Source organism: Saccoglossus kowalevskii, chromosome 12, assembly GCF_978046115.1.
Source record: "Saccoglossus kowalevskii chromosome 12, keSacKowa6.1, whole genome shotgun sequence".
NCBI classification, from domain to species: Eukaryota; Metazoa; Hemichordata; class Enteropneusta; family Harrimaniidae; genus Saccoglossus; species Saccoglossus kowalevskii.
The window spans coordinates 3,577,447-3,593,396 of NC_140652.1; the positions used below are offsets into that span (position 1 = coordinate 3,577,447).

General features: G+C 31.7%; 1 protein-coding gene across 1 annotated transcript; it reads left to right on the forward strand.

Annotated features, from left to right (window-relative positions):
• Window positions 1–4,551: 4,551 nt before the first annotated feature.
• LOC144348226 (uncharacterized) lies at window positions 4,552–11,888 on the forward strand. The gene is made up of 4 exons (XM_085506294.1): window positions 4,552–4,851; window positions 6,975–7,098; window positions 10,826–11,304; window positions 11,396–11,888. The coding sequence occupies exons 1-4, from the start codon at window positions 4,667–4,669 to the stop codon at window positions 11,886–11,888; spliced, it is 1,281 nt and encodes a 426-aa protein (XP_085362420.1). The 5' UTR covers window positions 4,552–4,666.
• Window positions 11,889–15,950: the final 4,062 nt, after the last annotated feature.

The window sequence follows — 15,950 nt, forward strand, 5'->3', positions numbered from 1 at the left end:
GATGAAATAATGTGAATATGAGATGAAATAATGCGAATATGAAATGAAATAATGCGAATATGAGATGAAATAATGTGAATATGAGATGGAATAATGTGAATATGAGATGAAATAATGTGAATATGAGGTGAAATAATGCGAATATGAGATGAAATAATGTGAATATGAGTTGAAATATTGTGAATATGAGATGAAATAATGTGAATATGAGATGAAATAATGTGAATATGAGATGAAATAATGCGAATATGAGATGAAATAATGCGAATATGAGATGGAATGATGTGAATATGAGATGAAATAATGTGAATATGAGATGAAATAATGCGAATATGAGATGAAATAATGTGAATTTGAGATGAAATGATATGAATATGAGATGAAATAATCTGAATATGAGATGAAATAATGCGAATATGAGATGAAATAATTCGAATATGAGATAGAATGATGTGAATATGAGATGAAATAATGCGAATATGAGATGAAATAATGCGAATATGAGATGAAATAATGTGAATATGAGATGGAATAATGTGAATATGAGATGAAATAATGTGAATATGAGGTGAAATAATGCGAATATGAGATGAAATAATGTGATTATGAGATGAAATAATGCGCATATATAAGATGCAATAATGCGAATATGAGATGAAATAATGTGAATATGAGATGAAATAATGTGAATATGAGATGAAGTAATGAGAATATGAGATGAAATAATGCGAATATGAGATGAAATAATGTGAATATGAGATGAAATAATGTGAATATGAGATGGAATGATGTGAATATGAGATGAAATAATGCGAATATGAGATGAAATAATATGAATATGAGATGGAATGATATGAATATGAGATGAAATAATGTGAATATGAGATGGAATAATGTGAATATGAGATGAAATATTGTGAATATGAGATTAAACGATGTGAATATGAGATGAAATAATGCAAATATGAGATTAAACGATCTGAATATGAGATGAAATAATGTGAATATGAGATGAAATAATGCGAATATGAGATGAAATAATGCGAATATGAGATGAAATAATGTGAATATGAAATGGAATAATGTGAATATGAGATGAAATAATGTGAATATGAGGTGAAATAATGCGAATATGAGATGAAATAATGTGAATATGAGATGAAATAATGTGAATATGAGATGAAATAATGTGAATATGAGATGAAATAATGTGAATATGAGATGAAATAATGTGAATATGAGATGAAATAATGCGAATATGAGATGAAATAATGCGAATATGAGATGAAATAATGCGAATATGAGATGGAATGATGTGAATATGAGATGAAATAATGTGAATATGAGATGAAATAATGCGAATATGAGATGGAATGATGTGAATATGAGATGAAATAATGCGAGTATGAGATGAAATAATATGAATATGAGATGGAATGATATGAATATGAGATGAAATAATGTGAATATGAGATGAAATAATTCGAATATGAGATAGAATGATGTGAATATGAGATGAAATAATGTGAATATAAGATGCACTAATGTGAATATGAGATGAAATAATGCGAATATGAGATGAAATAATGCGAATATGAGATGGAATGATGTGCATATGAGATGAAATAATGTGAATATGAGATGAAATAATGCGAATATGAGATGAAATAATTCGAATATGAGATAGAATGATGTGAATATGAGATGAAATAATGCGAATATGAGATGAAATAATGCGAATATGAGATGAAATAATGTGAATATGAGATGGAATAATGTGAATATGAGATGAAATAATGTGAATATGAGGTGAAATAATGCGAATATGAGATGAAATAATGTGAATATGAGATGGAATAATGTGAATATGAGATGAAATAATGTGAATATGAGGTGAAATAATGCGAATATGAGATGAAATAATGTGAATATGAGATGAAATAATGCGCATATATAAGATGCAATAATGCGAATATGAGATGAAATAATGTGAATATGAGATGAAATAATGTGAATATGAGATGAAGTAATGAGAATATGAGATGAAATAATGCGAATATGAGATGAAATAATGTGAATATGAGATGAAATAATGTGAATATGAGATGGAATGATGTGAATATGAGATGAAATAATGCGAATATGAGATGAAATAATATGAATATGAGATGGAATGATATGAATATGAGATGAAATAATGTGAATATGAGATGGAATAATGTGAATATGAGATGAAATATTGTGAATATGAGATTAAACGATGTGAATATGAGATGAAATAATGCAAATATGAGATTAAACGATCTGAATATGAGATGAAATAATGTGAATATGAGATGAAATAATGCGAATATGAGATGAAATAATGCGAATATGAGATGAAATAATGTGAATATGAAATGGAATAATGTGAATATGAGATGAAATAATGTGAATATGAGGTGAAATAATGCGAATATGAGATGAAATAATGTGAATATGAGATGAAATAATGTGAATATGAGATGAAATAATGTGAATATGAGATGAAATAATGTGAATATGAGATGAAATAATGTGAATATGAGATGAAATAATGCGAATATGAGATGAAATAATGCGAATATGAGATGAAATAATGCGAATATGAGATGGAATGATGTGAATATGAGATGAAATAATGTGAATATGAGATGAAATAATGCGAATATGAGATGGAATGATGTGAATATGAGATGAAATAATGCGAGTATGAGATGAAATAATATGAATATGAGATGGAATGATATGAATATGAGATGAAATAATGTGAATATGAGATGAAATAATTCGAATATGAGATAGAATGATGTGAATATGAGATGAAATAATGTGAATATAAGATGCACTAATGTGAATATGAGATGAAATAATGCGAATATGAGATGAAATAATGCGAATATGAGATGGAATGATGTGCATATGAGATGAAATAATGTGAATATGAGATGAAATAATGTGAATATGAGATGAAATAATGTGAATATGAGATGAAATAATGCGAATATGAGATGAAATAATGCGAATATGTGATGAAATAATGTGAATATGAGATGGAATAATGTGAATATGAGATGAAATAATGTGAATATGAGGTGAAATAATGCGAATATGAGATGAAATAATGTGAATATGAGTTGAAATATTGTGAATATGAGATGAAATAATGTGAATATGAGATGAAATAATGTGAATATGAGATGAAATAATGCGAATATGAGATGAAATAATGCGAATATGAGATGGAATGATGTGAATATGAGATGAAATAATGTGAATATGAGATGAAATAATGCGAATATGAGATGAAATAATGCGAATATGAGATGAAATAATTCGAATATGAGATAGAATGATGTGAATATGAGATGAAATAATGCGAATATGAGATGAAATAATGCGAATATGAGATGAAATAATGTGAATATGAGATGGAATAATGTGAATATGAGATGAAATAATGTGAATATGAGGTGAAATAATGCGAATATGAGATGAAATAATGTGAATATGAGATGAAATAGTGTGAATATGAGATGAAATAATGTGAATATGAGATGAAATAATGTGAATATGAGATGAAATAATGCGCATATATAAGATGCAATAATGCGAATATGAGATGAAATAATGTGAATATGAGATGAAATAATGTGAATATGAGATGAAGTAATGAGAATATGAGATGAAATAATGCGAATATGAGATGAAGTAATTCGATTATGAGATGGAATGATGTGAATATGAGATGAAATAATGTGAATATGAGATGAAATAATGCGATTATGAGATGAAATAATGCGAATATGAGATGTAATAATCCGAATATGAGATGAAATAATGTGAATATGAGATGAAATAATGTGAATATGAGATGAAATAATGTGAATATGAGATGAAATAATGTGAATATGAGATGAAATAATATGAATATGAGATGAAACAATGTGAATATGAGATGAAATAATTGGAATATGAGATGAAATAATGTGAATATGAGATGAAATAATGCGAATATGAGATGAAATAATGTGAATATGAGATGAAATAATGTGAATATGAGATGAAATAATGTGAATATGAGATTAAACGATGTGAATATGAATGTTCCCAGTAAAACATAAAAATAATTAATGTTGATTAATTTCGCTTAATGGCCGATATTCTGAAGACGTTGTTGAAACAATTATACATTCGAACAAAAATAAAATCGTACCCATTATTACCTACCTTAATGTATAGGACATTTCGATTTGTTAAGATTTTTGAAATTAAAAAATAAAGTGAACTCTTTTATGTCGATAGCGCTATTAACGGTTAAACGTCAACTTCAATTTCTAAATACTATTGCGGATTCTATGTGCCTACCGATATACACTGCATTACGTAAATTTATATATGCTACACATCTTAAACTTTAATTTACTTATTTTATAAGAATCCTATGATATCAAATAATGATGATATAGCACAAATTGGAATCGGAAAATTTTTAAATCAGTAGCTTAAGGGGTCGGTTTGTCTCGGTTGAGGTCAGGTCACCTTGAGTGAATACGATCAATTGATTAACACAGAACACCGTTTATGTTACGATATAATTATTACACGACCCGGACTAGATTTCCCGCGAAAATAGGAGTTCGTGACAATGGCACCAACTTTCAGCCGACCTATTCCTCCGGACTATGGGGAGTCTAAAATACGTCAGAGCGATCTAGAACGCTGTTTGAAGGAAGCGCTGCGTCGATTCGTGAGAGGTGCGATTACTGGTGTTACACTTTACAGTGCGGTTATAATATTGAAAGGTTTATTTGGGAAAAAACTGTTGCAGAGGTCAGTACTAGAATGCGATTTGATGGGTTTATCATTAAGTATATATTGGATTATTTGTTACTGTTAATAAAAGTTTGTCATTCCTGAAGCCTTACTAACTACATATGCTGTCAAACCCCTGTCATCGGAGAGGCATTGTGTACATACTATCTCATACTACATGGTTGTTAGCTATCTTGTGTACGTGTACGCCGACGAAATGTGAGCATGGTTGTCATTGTTGAAAAGCCGATTATTGAACTATTCACCGGGTTAAAGGTTGGCCATTGAACTTTGTACATGGCTATTTTGTAAACTGTCAGCAGCATTACACGTGGCAACATCAGATATGACATAGAACAGGGGCGATTGAACTTTTATATTCAACCTATAAATCGTGCTGCACAACGCCCGACTATACAACCCCTGACACATCCCACCTGAGTATGCACAACAGATGCCTTCAGTTCATATTTTCGCGATTGGGATTTCACGACTGTGTGTCGCACACTGCTACGGCTAAATACACCTGACACATACTCTTCCCGTTCAACTTGCTTTCCCCCAGCATGCATCTCGTTGTATCACATGGCGTTTTCTTGTATTCAGACCGCCCTGTCACATTTTCTTTTTTTTTGTAAATTCCGTTGCTGCTCTCATGTAACGTAAATAGTGACGAAAAATACTTACACGTTTTGTAAAATTGTGTTTTGTACTAAATTGCACATTTTATAATACGCCCATGACAGCACATAAATGTATACATTCCGAGTTATATCAATTCGCACTAACTATTTCGTTACAAGTTAATTAATTTAAAATGATATAAATATCGATATGTGATTAAGGTAGAGCGTAATTTTTTTCGTTTTGCTTTTTCTCATCCAGACGACCATGTCTAGGTAGTGTTAAATTTCAGAGGTTTGTCAATGTTGGAACGTAATCCCAACACGAATTTAAAATATAGGCAACCGTGGCACGCGGTTTGATTGACAAGTCACTGTTTATGATATCTGCCAGAAGTGGCAATGTGTTGTTTTTTTTTCCATTGAATGTCGCTCATTTATCAGTGTTTTTTGTCTTGGCGCCATTGTTTTTTTATGCTATAACCAAAACAACTCGGTCACGTGATCTCCCGAAGTCGCCTGATTGACCCGGAAAATGACCGATAGTCGGAGATTAACGTTCATTTGCGTAAATTGGCTTATTTTTTAATGCGACGAAATAAAAACAGTCAAATTCGCGGCAACTATCATAGTTCAAAGGAAACGAAGTGGTTGTTCTTCCTTTGGTTTATAGTTCCATGATTTAGCTAAAGTGCCAACAATCTAATTGTGAGAATATACTTTTTTTTAAATTAGTGACATCTTGAATTAGCGAACTTACAGATTAGCTAAGTTAGCTAAAATGACATGCTAGCTAAAAAGACATGTTCTACAGTAATTGCTGGCTCACAAAAATTATGATGTCATCGCCCGCTTGACACAACTTTAATAGAAGTGAACAATACGATAATAGACATTAGCATTGCGCTATGTCCGTTCACGTGTCTGTCTGTCTGTCTGTCTGTCTGTCTGTCTGTCTGTCTGTCTGTATGGCCATGAGTATTAGGTGGTTTGACTGATCACGTTCACACGTGACATGCAAGGCACATCTGCACTTTAGTTACGTGGATCTGAAAAATCTACTTGCTTTACCATTGATTCACGTAAAATAAGACTCATTCTACTCTGTTTTATTGTGGGTCCAGATTTACTATTTTGATTTTGAGACAAAATATTAGTCCGTCAATTTAGTTTGAATATTCAAATCTATAAAGCATTCAAATTCTTGAAGTTCATTAAGTGTTCAAATCTATCTAGTGTTGAAGTTTTAGCAGAAAAGATTTAAGTCAGTTGAATGTCAGTACATTTTTGCCTCGATCGACTTTGTTTAAGATTGATAGGCTGGTCATACTTACACTCTACACTCTACTGACAAAAAGAACACTTTCCCACCGTTGCCTCATAACAACGGTAATTGCGGGGTTTGTTGTTATCAGTAGCCTGACTGCTGTTTTTTCAAAAGAGTGTTTTCATGAACTGGATAATATGACATGCTGTACTCAATTTATTTACAATACTTTTAGTGTGTTCGCATTTCAGACCCGATGACGTAATCCGTGATATATTTTGCACCGACGCACTGAGGTTCACTGTATTCCTAGGCTCCTACCCAGCAGTCTACAAACTTGCTGTCTACCTGGTGCAGAAATATCGAAAACAAAAGGTACTCTAATTGTATCCACTGTCTGACATCGCTGGCGATCATTAGCAATACCATCCTTGTATGCACCACACTCTCTACACGTGACACATACAGCTTGTTAATTGTCATTATTTAGTCTCTGGACAGAATCTAATGCCGATTTACTGAACAATATAAAATATTCGTTTGCTATGAATAATATATTAACCAGTTCTCCCTGTGCTTTTCTATGGTATGTCAAACGTGTCTCCCATCTTTGCTGTGTAAACGTTATTTTTATCATTTCAATCAATACGTCCTTCTCTGCAAGTGTTACCGGAGCTGCTGCCTGGAATATCACAGCTACAATTATATGAAAACCAAATTAAAGTTCACTCAACTAAATACCATAAACGCCACAGCGAATAAAATGTCTTTGCAAACCTAACGCCAAACTTATTACGAAGAATTGTGTGAACGCTACACCAAATACAACAGTTCATGTAAACGACATGTTTAATACAATGGACATTGTAAGTGCTGACAAAGAACGGCCGCGATACACCTACAGTCACATAATTGCCTGTGATAAGAATATAGTCGAGGTTATTGCTATTTTAGATAACGTTATCTGCCCGCAATGTGTTCTGTGACCAGCCAATTCGATTATGTGATACTACGCTATCCTGGTGGAGTTAGGGTTCTGAGGCGAAACAGTTCATATGGCATTCCATACTCCCATCTGGTGATGAGAAAATTCTGTCACCTTTGCCATTGTTGTTTTTGTGATTTTCAAGATAATTTCGAAACCAAAAGAAGTGGAAGACCCTTTATCACATAGTGTTTTTGTTTTTTGAGCTGTATTTTTACCGAAATCCACAAGAATATCAAGTTTATCAAAAAATCGCACGAATTGGCTTTTGACAAGGAATTCAAATATTTTGCTACATATTGGCAAAATTGACGTGAGCCTTTAAATATTAAATCGCAAACACGTCCCCCTTTTTATATTTGGAAGTGAATTTGGCGATCTTCAAGGGATTTTGAAATTTGTCTTGGATCAAAACACAATTTATTGTGTTCAAGTGGACGGAATATTGGGTGAGTAAGTCTAAAAAAGACAACATCATAACCCATCCTTTAGTAGGGTCAAGATGACAAATTTCACTAATTACTAGTATATCGTGTTCGGTGATTGGAGGGAAAAAGAAGGCGTTTGGATGACTTCCATTCCATTTGCTAAAATGTATCGATAATAAAATTTCACGCGCAAGCTCAGAAAGATTATTTGTAAAAAAAAAGTTGTAATTTTTTCTGCAATTTCTGATTCATTTGATTTGATTATCATTACCTTTCAATTTACATGGAGTTGAGGAATTTGTGGGCGTGTCTTTGATTATGATATTAATAACACGGGCATGTTTTGTGGCGACACTTAGAAACAAATCGCAGAACGTCTGGTAGGTGACGTCCGTATCTGTACATTCATACACAGACTTCAATGATATATATAACAAATCGCAGATGAATTTGTTTTTTGTCACGTGTCACGTGTGCAATAAGCCGAATTCTGGCTGAATACACTCAAAATTGCAAATACAGGATATTTATCACTGATCGAAGCTAGCATACAACCACTCTCAATATAATTTTCAGAATCATTGAAGAACACGTGATCAATGATGGTATTTGAATATTTAGTAACTCAAGTATAGGTGTTAATTGACTGGTCGACGATATAGTTGTAGCTATAGAAATCAATGTATTTAGCAGTAAATAAAGGGCTAGATCGTTCTAGAATGTTCCAACACATCACGTAATATGCTAAAAAATTGTGAAAATATATCAGTCTTGCAATTTTAAAAAAAATATTTGAATAAATAAAACAACGCTCATTTAATAATTCTGATATCATTAAATAACCTATACATAAACATTGATAATTTAATAAATCTGATGTCATTAGATAACCTATACATAAAACATTGATAATTTAATAAATCTGATATCATTAGATAACCATGCTTAAAACATTGATAATTTAATAAATCTGATGTAATTAGATAATCTTTACATAACACATTGATAATTAAATAAATCTGATGTCATTAGATAATCTATACATAAAACATTGATAATCATTAGATAACCTATACATAAAACATTGATAATTTAATAAATCTGATGTCATTATATAACCATACATAAAACATTGATAATTTAATAAATTTGATATCATTAGATAACCATACATAAAATATTGACAATTTAATAAATCTGATATAATTAGATAACCCATACATAAAATATTGATAATTTAATAAGTTTGATATCATTAGATAACCCATACATAAACATTGATAATTTAAGGAATCTGAAGTCATTAGATGACCCTACATAACACATTGATGATTTAATAAATTTGATATCATTAGATAACCCATACATAAACATTGATAATTTAAGGAATCTGAAGTCATTAGATGACCCTACATAAAACATTGATGATTTAATGAATTTGATATCATTAGATAACCGTACATAAAACAATGATAATTTAATAAATTTGATATCATTAGATAACCTATACAAAAACATTGATAATTTAATAAATCTGATATCATTAGATAACCCATACATAAAACATTGATAATTTATTTAATGTGATATATTTAGATAACCATACATAAATATTGATAATTTTAATAAATCTGATATCATTAGATAACCTATACATAAAACATTGATAATTTAATAAATTTGATGTCAATAGATAAGCTATACATAAAACATTGATAATATGATAAATCTGTTATTAATAGATAACCATACATAAAACATTGATAATTTATTAAATTTGATATAATTAGGTAACCTATACAAAAACATTGACAATTTAACAAATCTGACGTAATTAGATAACCTATACATAAAACATTGATAATTTAATAAATCTGATATCATTAGATAACCTATACATAAACATTGATAATATGATAAATATGTTATCAATAGATAACCCATACATAAAACATTGATAATTTATTAAATTGATTTAATTAGGTAACCATACATAAACATTGATAATTGAATAAATCTGATGTCATTAGATAACCTATACATAAAAGATTGATAATTTAATAAATCTGATGTAATTAGATAACCTATACATAAAACATTGATAATTAAATAAATCTGATGTCATTAGATAACCGATACATAAAAGATTGATAATTTAATAAATCTGATGTCATTAGATAACCTATACATAAACACTGATAATTAAATAAGTCTGATGTAATTAGATAACCTATACATAAAGCATTGATATTTAAATAAATCTGATGTCATTAGATAACCTATACATAAAACTTTGATAATTAAATAAATCTGTCATTAGATAACCTATACATAAAACATTGATATTTTAATAAATTTGATATCATTAGATAACCCATACATAAAACATTGATAATTTTATGAATCTGATGTCATTATATAACCCATACATAAAACATTGATAATGTGATAAATAGGTTATCAATAGATAACCCATACATAAAACATTGATAATTTATTAAATTTGATTTAATTAGATAAGCTATACATAAAACATTGATAATATGATAAATCTGTTATCAATAGATAACCCATACATAAAACATTGATAATTTATTTAATCTGATATCATTAGATAACCATAATCATAATTACACACTAAACATAAACAAATTTCATACTAGATTAATAGTTGTTTGTTTGCTTTCAGAATGGAGCTACCTACATACTTGCTGGTGTTCTCGCCTCTCTCACAATCGCCATAGACAATACAGATCGCAGAAAGACGCTCGCCATGTTTCTATTTTCACGCGCGCTTGGCGCTGTGTGCAACGCATTAGTCCGACACGGATACATGCCATCAGTACCTCTTGGTGACTCATTAGCGTTCAATGCAGGCACTGGGATAATTCTAATTGGACTCGCACTTAAACCGGAGCTTCTACCCAAGAACTACTACTTTACATTATTGAAATGGGCACGTGACTATACGGACAATCTAGTAAATAAATATTATAGAAATCCCTGCAATCAATTTGTTTCATGTCGAGACTTCTTGCATCCCGGCAGATCATGTCTCGGCCACGCATTCCGAGAATTATTTCCAAGCTGGTTTTCTTTTTCAAGGATTTACATACCAATTTACCTCATTCCGTTACTGTTATTCAAACAGAAAGCACTGGTTTCAAGGTAATTATACAATTTCTAGGCTAAAAACAAAAGTATTCTTATTTTTTTTATTGAATAATGTATAATGCATTTGTTATATATTTTGTTACAGCCCGGTGCCTACACTCCTGGTTGTATTTCTTAAATTTGTAAAATCTACCACGTTTCTGACAGTGATGTGTACGACTATCAAAACTAGTATATGTTTGCTGCGTCTACATGTTCACCACAGTCCAGCTCCACTACCATATTATATTCCGTTTGTAGGAGGATTCTTTGGTGCGTTGGCCGGTCTACAGTTTGAGAGCCCCAGCCGACGTGGCGAACTAGCCATGTATGTCACGTCTATCGCGTTAGACGCAGTCTTCATCTGGGGTCGTGACGCTGGTATATTCAAACCACTGCCTTACGGATCGTTGCTCATCTTTGTCGTTTCTATGGCAGTTATCACGCATGCGTACGAACGAGATAGGGATACATTGTCGCCAATGCTCAATAGTGGTATGACATTTTTATGCGGAAAGCCGGAAAATCAGAATGTTATTAAAAGGAATGAACGGATAACTTCTGCGAAAAGACTTCACAAAGAAATACCAACTGAATAGTATCAGTTGTAATATTCAGGGACATATTCAACAGTTAACCACTAAATGATTAATATCAGAATACCCTGGGACATATTCAACAGTTAACCACGAAATAATTAGTATCAGAATACCCTGAGACATATTCAACAGTTAACCACAAAATGATTAGTATCAGAATACCCTGGGACATATTCAACAGTTAACCACGAAATAATTAGTATCAGAATACCCTGAGACATATTCAACAGTTAACCACGAAATGATTAGTATCAGAATACCCTGGGACATATTCAACAGTCAACCACGAAATGATTAGTATCAGAATACCCTGGGATATATTCAACAGTCAACCACGAAATGATTAGTATCAGAATACCCTGGGATATGTTCAACAGTTAAACACGAAATGATTAGTATCAGAATACCCTGGAACATATTCAACAGTTAACCACGAAATGATTAGTATCAGAATACCCTGGGATATATTCAACAGTTAATCACGAAATGATTAGTATCAGAATACCCTGGAACATATTCAACAGTTAACCACGAAATGATTAGTATCAGAATACCCTGGGATATATTCAACAGTTAATCACGAAATGATTAGTATCAGAATACCCTGGGATATATTCAACAGTTAACCACGAAATGATTAGTATCAGAATACCCTGGGATATATTCAAAAGTCAACCACGAAATGATTAGTATCAGAATACCCTGGGACATATTCAACAGTCAATCACGAAATGATCAGTATCAGAATACTCTGGGATATATTCAACAGTTAACCACGAAATGATTAGTATCAGAATACACAGGGATATATTCAAAAGTCAACCACGAAATGATTAGTATCAGAATACCCTGGGACATATTCAACAGTCAATCACGAAATGATCAGTATCAGAATAACCTGGGATATATTCAACAGTTAACCACGAAATGATTAGTATCAGAATACCCTGGGATATATTCAACAGTTAATCACGAAATGATTAGTATCAGAATACCCTGGGATATATTCAACAGTTAATCACGAAATGATTAGTATCAGAATACCCTGGGATATATTCAACAGTTAACCACGAAATGATTAGTATCAGAAAACCCTGGGATATATTCAACAGTTAATCACGAAATGATTAGTATCAGAATACCCTGGGATATATTCAACAGTCAACCACGAAATGATTAGTATCAGAATACCCTGGGATATATTCAACAGTTAATCACGAAATGATTAGTATCAGAATACCCTGGGATATATTCAACTGTTAATCAAGAAATGATTAGTATCAGAATACCCTGAGATATATTCAGCAGTTAACCACGAAATGATTAGTATCAGAATACCCTGGGATATATTCAACAGTTAAACACGAAATGATTAGTATCAGAATACCCTGGGATATATTCAACAGTTAACCACGAAATGATTAGTATCAGAATACCCTGAGATATATTCAACAGTTAACCACGAAATGATTAGTATCAGAATACCCTGGGATATATTCAACAGTTAATCACGAAATGATTAGTATCAGAATACCCTGGGATATATTCAACAGTTAACCACGAAATGATTAGTATCAGAATACCCTGGGATATATTCAACAGTTAATCACGAAATGATTAGTATCAGAATACCCTTGGATATATTCAACAGTTAATCAAGAAATGATTAGTATCAGAATACCCTGGGATATATTCAGCAGTTAACCACGAAATGATTAGTATCAGAATACCCTGGGATATATTCAACAGTCAACCACGAAATGATTAGTATCAGAATACCCTGAGATATATTCAACAGTTAAACACGAAATGATTAGTATCAGAATACCCTGGGATATATTCAACAGTTAAACACGAAAATTTTAGTATCAGAATACCCTGGGATATATTCAACAGTTAACCACGAAATGATTAGTATCAGAATACCCTGAGATATATTCAACAGTTAAACACGAAATGATTAGTATCAGAATACGCTGGGATATATTCAACAGTTAACCACGAAATGATTAGTATCAGAATACCCTGGCATATATTCAACAGTAAACCACGGAATGATTAGTATCAGAATACCCTGGGATATATTCAACAGTTAACCACGAAATTATTAGTATCAGAATATCCTGGGACATATTCAACAGTTAACCATGAAATGATTAGTATCAGAATACCCTGGGATATATTCAACAATTAACAACGAAATGATTAGTATCAGAATACCCTGGGATATATTCAACAGTTAACCACGAAATGATTAGTATCAGAATATCCTGGGGCATATTCAACAGTTAACCATGAAATGATTAGTGTCAGAATAACCTGGGATATATTCAACAGTTAACAACGAAATGATTAGTATCAGAATACCCTGGCATATGTTCAACAGTCAACCACGAAATGATTAGTATCGGAATACCCTGGGATATGTTCAACAGTTAATCACGAAATGATTAGTATCGGAATACCCTGGGATATATTCAACAGTTAATCACGAAATGATTAGTATCAGAATACCCTGGGATATATTCAACAGTTAAACACGAAAATTTTAGTATCAGAATACCCTGAGATATATTCAACAGCTAACCACGAAATGATTAGTATCAGAATACCCTGAGATATATTCAACAGTTAAACACGAAATGATTAGTATCAGAATACCCTGGGATATATTCAACAGTTAACCACGAAATGATTAGTATCAGAATACCCTGGCATATATTCAACAGTAAACCACGGAATGATTAGTATCAGAATACCCTGGGATATATTCAACAGTTAACCACGAAATGATTAGTATCAGAATATGCTGGGACATATTCAACAGTTAACCATGAAATGATTAGTATCAGAATACCCTGGGATATATTCAACAATTAACAACGAAATGATTAGTATCAGAATATCCTGGGGCATATTCAACAGTTAACCATGAAATGATTAGTGTCAGAATAACCTGGGATATATTCAACAGTTAACAACGAAATGATTAGTATCAGAATACCCTGGGATATGTTCAACAGTCAACCACGAAATGATTAGTATCGGAATACCCTGGGATATGTTCAACAGTTAATCACGAAATGATTAGTATCGGAATACCCTGGGATATATTCAACAGTTAATCACGAAATGATTAGTATCAGAATACCCTGGGACATATTCAACAGTTAACCACGAAATGATTAGTATCAGAATACCCTGGGATATATTCAACAGTAAACCACGAAATGATTAGTATCAGAATACCCTGGGATATATTCAACAGTTAATCACGCAATGATTAGTATCAGAATACCCTGGGATATATTTAACAGTTAATCACGAAATGATTAGTATCAGAATACCCTGGGATATATTCAACAGTTAACCACGAAATGATTGGTATCAGAATACCCTGGGATATATTCAACAGTTAACCACGAAATGATTAGTATCAGAATACCCTGGGATATATTCAACAGTTAATCACGAAATGATTAGTATCAGAATACCCTGGGATATATTCAACTGTTAATCAAGAAATGATTAGTATCAGAATACCCTGAGATATATTCAGCAGTTAACCACGAAATGATTAGTATCAGAATACCCTGGGATATATTCAACAGTTAAACACGAAATGATTAGTATCAGAATACCCTGGGATATATTCAACAGTTAACCACGAAATGATTAGTATCAGAATACCCTGAGATATATTCAACAGTTAACCACGAAATGATTAGTATCAGAATACCCTGGGATATATTCAACAGTTAATCACGAAATGATTAGTATCAGAATACCCTGGGATATATTCAACAGTTAACCACGAAATGATTAGTATCAGAATACCCTGGGATATATTCAACAGTTAATCACGAAATGATTAGTATCAGAATACCCTTGGATATATTCAACAGTTAATCAAGAAATGATTAGTATCAGAATACCCTGGGATATATTCAGCAGTTAACCACGAAATGATTAGTATCAGAATACCCTGGGATATATTCAACAGTCAACCACGAAATGATTAGTATCAGAATACCCTGAGATATATTCAACAGTTAAACACGA